The sequence below is a fragment of the Diabrotica virgifera genome, chromosome 7 (genome assembly GCF_917563875.1).
Source record: "Diabrotica virgifera virgifera chromosome 7, PGI_DIABVI_V3a".
NCBI lineage: Eukaryota > Metazoa > Arthropoda > Insecta > Coleoptera > Chrysomelidae > Diabrotica > Diabrotica virgifera.
This window is the reverse complement of record NC_065449.1, coordinates 227,489,821-227,500,597: the sequence shown is the minus strand read 5'-3', so window position 1 is coordinate 227,500,597 and position 10,777 is coordinate 227,489,821. Positions and strand designations below refer to the sequence as shown.

The window sequence follows — 10,777 nt, the reverse complement described above, 5'->3', positions numbered from 1 at the left end:
AATCTAGATACGAGGGCATCTCAGACTTTGGCTTTTACAAAAATGGCGAGCATTCAAAATAGCGGCTATACATATGTGACTAATAGCACGAAAACTTTTGAACGAAAAGTCAGATTTCAGCTAAAATTGGTATCAAGTTTCTTTTTTTATGAATACAATTGAGGTCTTGAACCGGAAGCATCGGTTTACCAGAAGTTGTGTTCTTACTGTTTTTTTATGTAAAAATATGTTGTTTTTTTTTTAATTCTTTTACCCTGTATATATTATTTTTTCAAAAAGGTAATACCGCTATTGAAAATAGTGTAAAAATATTTTTTAGGAAAGATTTTGAACCTTTTAGTTATGTTAATTACCATTTAATAAATGCATAACGTATCTTCACATGTACCTATGTGCGGTAGATTCATTTTGAATGCCCGCCATTTTTGTAAAAGACACAATCTGAGATGGCCTCATATCTAAATTTGAATCTTTGTAAGTGTAGTGTGTGTGGTCCAAATTATATGCTTTTACCATTAAATGTACAATAATTCTTATATTATTTGCACGAATGCGCCGCACATAGGTTCATAGGTACATGTTAAGATACGTTATGCATTTATTAATTGGTAATTAACATAACTACAGAGTTCAAAATATTCCCTAAAAAATATTATTATGCTGTTATCAACGCCGGTATTAACTTTTTGAAAAATTAATATATACAGGGTGAAAGAATTGGTAAAAAAACAACATGTTTTTACATAAAAATCAGGAAAAACACAACTTCTGATAAATCGATTCTTCCGGTTCAAAACCTTGGTCTTACACATCAAAAAAGAATCTATATAGCAAATTTGGTTGAAATCGGACTTTTCGTTCAAAAGTTATCGTGCTATTACTCACATATGTATAGTCGCCATTTTGCATGCCCGCCATTTTTGTAAAAGGTAAAATCTGAGATGGCCTTATATCTAAATTTGAACCTTGATGTGTGTAGTATATGAGGTCCAAATTATATGCTTCTACCATTAAATGCACAATAAGTCTTATAATGTTTGCACGAATTTGCCACACATAGGTACATAGGTACATGTGAAGATACGTTATGCATTTATTAAACGGTAATTAACATAACTAAAAAGTTCAAAATATTTTCTACAAAATATTTTTACGCTCTTTTCAATTGCGGTGTATTAACTTTTTGAAAAATTAATATATACAGAGGGAAAAAATTTAAAAAAAAACATATTTTTACATAAACAACCAGTAAAAACACAACTTCTGGTAAACCGATTCTTCCGGTTCACCACATCCCTCTTGTAAATCTAAAAAAAAACGATATACCAAATTTGGTTGAAATTGGACTTTTCGTTCAAAAGTTATGGTACTATTAAACACATAAGTATAGCCGCCATTTTGAACGCCCGCCATTTTTGTAAAAGGCAAAATCTGAGATGGCCTCATATCTAAATTTGAACCTTTATATGTGTTTTATATGTGGTCCAAATTATATGCTTGTATCATTAAATGTGCAATTGTTTCACATATCGGCCGCACTAAAAACAAATTTCACACTTGTGAGGTTTTTCTCCAGTGTGCACTCTCAAATGTGTTTTTAAATTAGATGCTTTACTAAACTGTTTAAAACAAATTTCGCATTTGTGAAGTTCTTCAGTGTGTACTCTCAAATGTATTCTCATCTTAGCTACTTGACTAAACCGTTTAAAACAAATGTTACACTTGTATGGTTTTTCCCAATGTGCACTCTCAAATGTCTTCTCAAATTACAGGCTTCACTAAACTGTTTAAAACAAATTTCACACTTGTGAGGTTTTTCTCCAGTGTGCACCTTCAAATGTCTTACCAAATTACAGGCTTCACTAAACTGTTTAAAACAAATTTCACACTTGTGAGGTTTTTCTATAGTGTGTACTTTTAAATGTGCTTTTAAACGATCTGCTCGGGTAAACTGCTTACAACAAATTTCACACTTGTGAGGTTTTTCTCCAGTGTGCACTCTCAAATGTATTCTCATCTTAGCAACTTCACTAAACCGTTTAAAACAAATTTCACACTTATGAGGTTTTTCTCCAGTGTGTACTCTCAAATGTACTTTTAAATGACTTGCTTGGTTAAACTGCTTACAACAAATTTCACACTTGTATGGTGTTTCTCCAGTGTGTACTCTCAAATGTACTTTTAAGTGATTTGCACGGATAAACTGCTTAAAACAAATTTCACACTTGTGAGGTTTTTCTCCAGTGTGCCTTCTTAAATGTGTTTTCAATTCACATGCTTGAGTAAATTGCTTAAAACAAATTTCACACTTGTATGGTTTTTCTCCAGTGTGTACTCTCAAATGTACTTTTAAATGACTTGCACGGATAAACTGCTTAAAACAAATTTCACACTTGTGGGGTTTTTCTCCAGTGGGCACTCTCAAATGTGTTTTCAATTTACCTTCTTGAGTAAATTGCCTATAACAAATTTCACACTTGTATGGTTTATCTCCAGTGTGAATTCTCAAATGTACTTTTAAATTACTTTTATCATTACACTGCTTAAAACAAATTTCACATTGGCAAGTTGTTTTTCCAGTCCCAACTTTCATTTTTCCTTCTGCATGTTTACCTGTACATTTTCCTTTATGATATGAGTGTAGCGTGTCCACGATTTTCATTTCGTTTTTCACTTGGTGACAATCTAAAATACAAAACTATAAACATTTTACTTTTAACCGCAGAAACAGACGAGCCACTCTGTAGTGCTACTGAGTGGAGCCACAAAGTGGCTTAGACAGGCGATTATTTTGTAATGGACGCCACAACAGCGAGGATCGGCGACAGTGGCTGGCCACTGTCGCTTGTCTGGAATGGCACGTTTCATTTACATAAGAATTTACGGCTAATCATTGGAAGCTAGTTTGTGGTGCCACAGAGTAGTGCTACAAAGTGGTTCGTCAGTTTCTGGCGTAACGGAAAAAATATTGCACAGATAAACGAACATAATAAATAAAGTAAAATTTTAGCCCAATTTGACATTTCTAAGTTATTCCACCATTAGATATTCATTACGGTTTAACCCGTAGGCTCCCCAACGTACTTTTGAGTACCACCAAATTCTGGTACCCTTATATCCCAAGTATTGTCTTCTACTTTGAGAGTATTGTTACATCTCATTTACTTATCAGCTGATGTTTAATACTTCAAAGGTCATTCAAACCATTCCGTTTTAAATATACAATAAGATTTGTAGGTACTCTACTACTAGAGGATCGTTGAGAACAAACAACGTTTTTAGCTTATAAAAAGTTGTGACCGATAAAATAAGGTAGACTTAAAAGTACCATTGGTAAGTAACTGTCAAAATCTAAATGTAGCGGGAGGCTAAGGGTTTATGCCAATTGGAAGCACTTGTTTTTGCCAATTCGCAAGGTTAGCATCTGTAAGCTGTACCATTATTTTAGATATCCTCTGTATAGTGATGTAAGAAGAGAATATTATTCTCGGTCAGAAAATTATCAGCGAGAATTTTCTATATTTACAAAAACCGAAATAAAAATAAAAACTAGATATGGGTCAAATTATTATAATTTAAAAAATATGTATATTGTTTTTGCCAATTATTCACCTAGTATATTTGTTGCATCCCAAACATTAATATTCTTGAAACCCAAACACCTACTTGCCACTCCGCTCATGAAATGCTTTATTTGCTTTGGCCGCCCGGAGAATCGCGTGATTTTAGATAAAATGACCAAAAATCGGGGGGCTGGGAAACCCATGAACCACTAGCTAGGGTGTTTACAGTGTTAATATTTATTGTTTTGGTACTATATTAACCTACAAATGTTTAGAATGATATTCATTTAAGCAGAGAAGAATAAGTTGTGGGAACGAAGTTTATAGATAATGTAGCAACTTTAAAATATAATGACTCGGGCAATAAAGGCAGATTTGGCACTTTATCGGTCTAAGGAGGGATTTTTTGGAAAACCATACGTTGTAAAATCAATTTAAAAACTAAGACCCAATCAAATGGTGGAAAGGTACATGTTTCTAAACAAAATTAACTAAAATAGCAGTTGATATATTAACCATGCCTTCATCAAGTGCAGGGACTGAAAAAAGTTACAGTACTTATGGTTTTTTTTTTTTCTATATTCTGTCCTCTAAAATAAACCGGATTACTGCTGAACATGCTAGTAAGGTAACTTTTATTGCCACAATTTAAAATTGTTAGACGTAGACTAATCCATGACTGAGCTGGCGACTCGTGAAAAACAAAATCCCACAACTTCTCATCCGTACATTGAAATGCAGAATGTAGATGACCAGGATGAGCTAATGATAGAAATAGATTATGAATCTGAGGCCTCATCTTTTTCAGATTAGATCACCACATCCATTATTTGCTGTTAAGAAACTTTCATTTTTTATCAAATAAATTTTGTGTTTTCCGTTGTGTTTGTATTTTCTATATACAAAGAACACTGTTCTTTCGTCTCATAATTTTGTATCTAATTTCATGATTTTTAATACCCTATTTCATCTTTAACAATATCCCTAAGCGCGTCATATGGTTCATTCTCAGAAAATTCTCCATAAAGAGAATATTCTTGAGAATATTCTCCGATTTTTCATTCTCGAGAATTTTCCAACACTACCCCTGTATAATTAAAATCCGAGTAATTAATATTTATTATCAAATAAACCAACTGTCAATAGTTTATACATTTATTTATTATTATTTTACATTACGTATTTATATATCGAGGGTTCAGAATACAAGTGAATCAAGTCCACTTTAGTTAAATTTGAGTTACAGAAGTTTAAAGTTAAAGCTTCATAAAAAAATTACCTGTTAAAATTTTTAAAAGTATATATTCCATTTAAGAAAGTCAAGGTATATTTACTTTGGACATTTACTTTGCTATTATTGGCCCCAAACAACTTCTACGGGAACAAATTTCATGTCATTACCCCAAAAAATACAAAAGTGGACTTGGTTCACTTGTATTCTGCATCGTCCATATTACATATTTACTTCAATAAAATCGAATAAGACAAAGCTAAAAAATAAGGAGAAAAAGTATTGTAAGTATATGATTCAAAGACATTATTTTGAACCTAGTACAGAGTGTCTAAGTACATATTTAAAAAGTTATATTATTATAGAACCTACGTTGATGTGAAAAAAGAATTAAAAAATGAATGAAAGTAAATCCAAACAAGATAATTAGCTAAGGCAACTAAGGGATGCCCTCAAGGCGGTGTATTGTCACCGTCATTATGGAACATAGTTGTCGATGATCTTATTCATGAGCTAAGAGCCCAAGGAATCTGGGTCCAGGGTTTCGCAGATGATATCGAAATAGTAACTAGGGGAAAATTTCCCAGCACTGTTGCGTATCAGATGCGATATGCCCTTCACTACATAGAGAACTGGTGTCTGAAAGAGAACCTCTCTGTGAACCCTTCGAAAACTAAACTGGTAGCCTTTACAAATAAGAGGAAGCTTACTGGACTGAGTGAGCAGAAACTATTTGGAGAGGCACTGGAAAGAACCAATGAGGTTAAGTATCTAGGGGTAACCATGGATTCGAAACTCAATTGAAATACTCATATCACCAATATAACCAATAGGGCTAATCGACTCTTCTGGAACTGCAGAAGTTGTATGTAAAACCTGGGGATTGAAACCAAAGGTGATGTTGGTTTTACACATCAGTGATACGACCGACAGTAACTTATGGGTCAGTACTCTGGTGAAGAAAGACTGCTTTGCAATCTTGTGTGACCACTATCACCACCCTACAAAGACAAGCGCTTCTAAATATAACAGGAGCCTCGAATAGAACAGGAACTGCTTCATTAGAGGCTATCACAGGTCTCCCTCCGCTGGAATTATATATTTCGGCGGTAGCCTTTATGACCATCCTGAGATTGAAAGCAAACAATACTTGGAGGCCAAATTATGTATTGAATAGCCACACAAACATTACTGGGACTATACTTGAGGAATCCATCTTTATGATGAACTCAGATATGATGACACCAGAACTCATCTTCACTGAGAAGATTAACACAACTATACCATCTAGAGAACAAAAAGTCCCAAATATCAATGGGGACTTAATATGGTTCACTGATGGATCTAAAGCTGCCCATGGTACTGGATCAGGAGTCTTTGGGCAAACATGTAACTATAATAAATCTTATAGCCTAGGTCAACATACAACGGTGTTCCAGGCTGAAGTTTTTGCTTTGGTGGATTGCATCGATGAAATCATTGATGACCCTAAAGCAGGGGCGCCATTTGACAAGGTCAGGGGGGGATTTGCCCCCCCCCCCCACCCTGAAAATGACTGAAATTTACAAAAAATACATCATTTTTCATCATTACATCATATATAATGTATTATATATATTTATAATGCTTGCCCACCCTATCAAAATTTCAAATGATGCTCCTGCCCTAAAGCTAAGAGAATCAACATTTACACAGATAGCCAATCGGCTATTCTGGCTGTAAAGAACCCTCTCACCAAATCAAAACTGGTGAGAAACTGCAAAGATCTCAATAACCTGGCAAAAGACAATAAAGTGTCTTTAATATGGGTGCCGGGTCATGAAGGGGTGCATGGGAACGAACGAGCAGATATGTTAGCGAAACAAGGCTCGAGAGAAACTTTTGAAGGCCCAGAACTTTTCTGTGGCATAATTAAAGATGCTATGAAAAACGAGGTTCAGAAATGGCTGATAAAGAATAATCAAAATAAATGGAGAACCACTAAAGGGCAAATACAGACTAAAAAATAATCAAGAATATTGATAAAAAACTCTCGAACAGTTTGACTAACCTCAATAGACGAGAGATCAAAACGGTCACTGAAATGGTGACGACATTGCCGTTTAAGAAATCACCTATACAAACTAGACAAGGTGAATGAACCATGGTGCAGAAAGTGCGAAATGGAAGAAGAGACTGCCATACACATACTATGCCATTTGCAGTGTGCTAGGTGATGTAAGGCAGGACTTCACTGGTCAAATGAGGTTTGAACCAGAAGAGATCCTAAAACTACCAATAAGAAAACTGTTGGCCTTCGTTGAGGCCACAGGACTCATTAAAGTTTAAGGAGAAGAACAGGGTTCGGTACAAAGGTCTTATGACCAAGTGCCAGAGACTAACGAGTCTCGCCCGAGTTAAGAAGAAGAAGAAGAAGAAGGAAAAAGGTAATTAAGTAAACGATTATCTCCAGTCCTATTACGACGTTTTCGTGTGCCTACAAAAAATTTTAAGGAACAAGTAGGAAGTCATCATCGTCATCATCTTGGTGCTACAGCCCTTATAGCCCGGCTACACACACCGTCTTGCCTGTGCAGGCATGACGGAACAAAAAGACGGTACACCGTACGTTGTCCACACGTGCAGTCTACGTAAAAAATTGGACTGCGCAAACTTCAGTCTTTCGAGAACTCGACACGATGAGCAGAACAGAAGAGGTTTTTTAATGGAAGCGTTATTGTATTGTTTATTAATAAAAAAGCAACAAACAAGCAACGACGCTGTAGAAGTGGAGTAAAAAGTGGCTCCTGCGAAGAATTTCTTAATTAACTACTGTTTGACGTGTCGATTTGCACTCTGGAAATCGTCCGCAGAAAAAGTTCAAAGAAAATTAGGTTTGAAAATTCTAGGAAAATTTCTCATATTTAATTTTCTTTTAAATTTTTTCTGAGGACGATTTCCAGAGTGGAAATCGAAACGTCAAACACTAGTTAATTAAGAAATGTAATTTTCATTACACCTACAATTATTATGGTTCAATCCCATACAAACATAATACCATTGTATAACTAGACAGTTAAACAATGATAATACTACATTAAACATGCCACAAGAAAACAGTTTCAGTATATTATATAAGTATATAAACTTTTTTCAACGGCAGTTTACCAATATTGGAAATAATAATAGTTAATCTTTAAAAAATGGTAAAAAATGATATGATTTTCAAGAACTCCCTATTTTAGAATGAATTAAAAATAAAAAAATAAAATATTACGTATTAAATAAAAGCGTATGCTTCATTTTTCTTATTCCTGTCGGAATATTCCCCACTCTTCACCTTCCATAAAGCCGGCAAAGATTTGAATAAGTCTATAAATTCAGTTAAGAATTGTTTTGAAACACTTCTTATACCGCTTATTTCGTCTCGTCTTGGTCTATCCACCTCTAAAACTTTTGCGGAACTGAAGAACGGACTGAACTGCCGGCCACACGTTTAAGTAAAACTGTAGAACCTAAAACTGCACAGGTAAAATCTTCAGCATGTCGACGAGAGTACAGTCCGCGCTTGAAGGCCTGCGCGCGATACAGTCCAGCCGTCCATACACACGCTCTTACCTGCACAAACGAGTCTCTGCAGGCATGCTCTCAGACAAGACGGTGTGTGTAGCCGGGCTATTAGAGGGCCTCGACCTTCTCAAGCTTTCTACGCCATTCTGTTCTGTCCCTTGCTGGCATTTTCCAGTTGCCGACTCTGATCTTCTTGGCATCTTGTGTTACCCCGTCCATCCACCTCAGCTTTGGTCTACCCCGTCTTCTCATTCCCACGGTTGTGCTTTTTTATCATGTTCGATTCAGGGGCCCGGGCTACATGTCACTGCAGGCGGTTTTGCTTAATTATAGTGGTAATATCTTTTCCACCATACGAATACTTGTAGATATTCTGTAGTTCAAAGTTATATCTACGCCTCCATATTCCCTTCTCACAGACCGCTCCGAATATATTGCGTAGCACCTTTATTTCAAAAATCGATAGAGTGGATTCATCCGTTTTAGTTAGCGTCCATGCCTCTGATCCATATGTGAGAAAGGGGGACTATCAATGTTCTATACAGTCTTATACGAGTGTTTTGAGAGTTTTCCAAGTAGGAAGTCACGAAATTGAAATACTGTCGATTAATACTGGGGCAGTTATAACAATCCGCTTTTCGACAAAATTTTGATTTGAAGTTTACCTCTTCTCGTGGTTTAACGTGAAATAAATAGAGATTAAGTCGGAGTGCAATCGTTTCCGAGAAATAAGATGCGTTACAACGCCAATAAAATTAAGCAGTTAGTAAAAGTGAAGTAGGTTACTAGCAATGACCCAAGATACAGAAAGTGATATGAACGAAAGTAAAAATTGAAAACTATAAGAATTAAGCTCCGAGCAAAAATAATAATTTATACTTTTCATCCAGCATATGTTCTAGTTTCTTGTATGTTGTTTCAAATTATTCGCTGTGTCAAAATCTTTACAAGAAATTATTTCACACTTGAACTCATAAATGGAGCATAGCGCTTCGGTTAAAACTCAACAGTGAGTCATATTTTTGGGCTAAAGCATTCATTTCATTCCACGATTTTCCTATACCCCTTATCTCGTCCATGTTGATCTTCAAATTTGTGCTGCGAGCATTCTCATTAGCGATTCTATTCTAGGACAGCCTTGATCATACAAGAGCTATTTTTTAGATATGCTTAAGAAAACTTGTTACTGTATCCATATGGCCTCATGATCAATCTAAGGCTACGGTATCATAATTTTTCAGATCCCTAAAAAACTTTTTCGGTCTCGAACTTCAAAAATTATGGAAATGACTTCTTTTTTGCCAAAGAAGAATGAATCGGAGAAGGATGACACAGATGTGGAATTCAATGAAGATTCTGAATCTAACTGCTCATTGGTTCCACGATCACTCTCACCACAAACGTATGGATAAAGCTTTAGCTGATATCGATGAGTTTGTAAATATGTACTTCATAATATTTTCTTGTTAAATTACAGCGTTTATGCCACTGTTTCATACAAGGAGTATTTGGTGTTACATTCGCCCAATTTGCTTGAACGAGTTGAAATAGGTCTGGATCCCGCGTATGAAAAAAAAGTTGATTAATAGCAAGCTGAAAATTTGTTAATAGCTTAAGCGTGTCTAGTCAGATAAACTTTGATATATGGGAACACTGGAACAGGGGCAGTTTTAATTGTGGAACAGGATAAAAATTTGGAACGGTCACACCACGAAAACGACACATTTATTTTGTCCGACAGAACAGACTTAAACTCTCCGAACAGAGATTAAACTCTCATGCAAAAATCAGACTGCTATTTATCACCTGTCATAATTCCTGTCATTTGACATATTCTACATGTTCCACTCATTAAAACGCCCATTTGGTGATAAATAGCAGTCTGATTTTTGCATGAGAGTTTAATCTCTGTTTGAAGAGTTTAAGTCTGTTCTGTCGGACAAAAAAAATGTGCCGTTTTCGTGGTGTGACCGTTCCAAATTTTTAACCTGTTCCACAATTAAAACTGCCCCTGTTCCAGAAATTCCATATATCAAAGTTTATCCGACTAGACACCCTTAAGCTATTAACAAATTTTCAGCATGTTATTAATCAACTTTTTTTTCATACTCGGGATCCAGACCTAAAAATTGATGCTTCTCCCAATGCCGTCGTGCCGAGCTATTCTTTCACATATTTTGAAAACACCAAGTGTGTTCAGTGATTTTGTATGTTTTCTTATCAAAATTATTAAATGCCCACTTCTAGTGCATTCATTGCGCCTAAAAGCAGTTGAAAATGAGGAATTTGGACAATATTATGTGGGCTTAGAATCAAAATCTGCTAAATCCAAACTAAAAGTACATTTTGAAGATGTAAGGAGCATGCAGAAAAATGACTATACCAACGTTTCCCAACGGGTGAGTCGCGACCCACTAGTGGGTCGCGCGTGGAT

The 10,777-nt window shown here is 35.5% G+C and overlaps 1 protein-coding gene across 2 annotated transcripts in view; it reads right to left on the bottom strand.

Moving 5' to 3' along the window:
* The window catches only part of LOC126887648 (zinc finger protein 664-like), a 45,784-nt gene that overhangs the window by 5,229 nt on the left and 29,778 nt on the right, over positions 1–10,777 (bottom strand). Inside the window, exon 2 of one of the 2 annotated variants that reach the window (XM_050655260.1) lies at positions 2,614–2,685. The exons of the other annotated variant lie outside the window; for it this stretch is intronic. Coding sequence (XP_050511217.1) covers positions 2,614–2,685 — 72 coding nt within the window. The remainder of the gene's footprint in view (positions 1–2,613; positions 2,686–10,777) is intronic. 2 annotated transcript variants of the gene reach the window in all.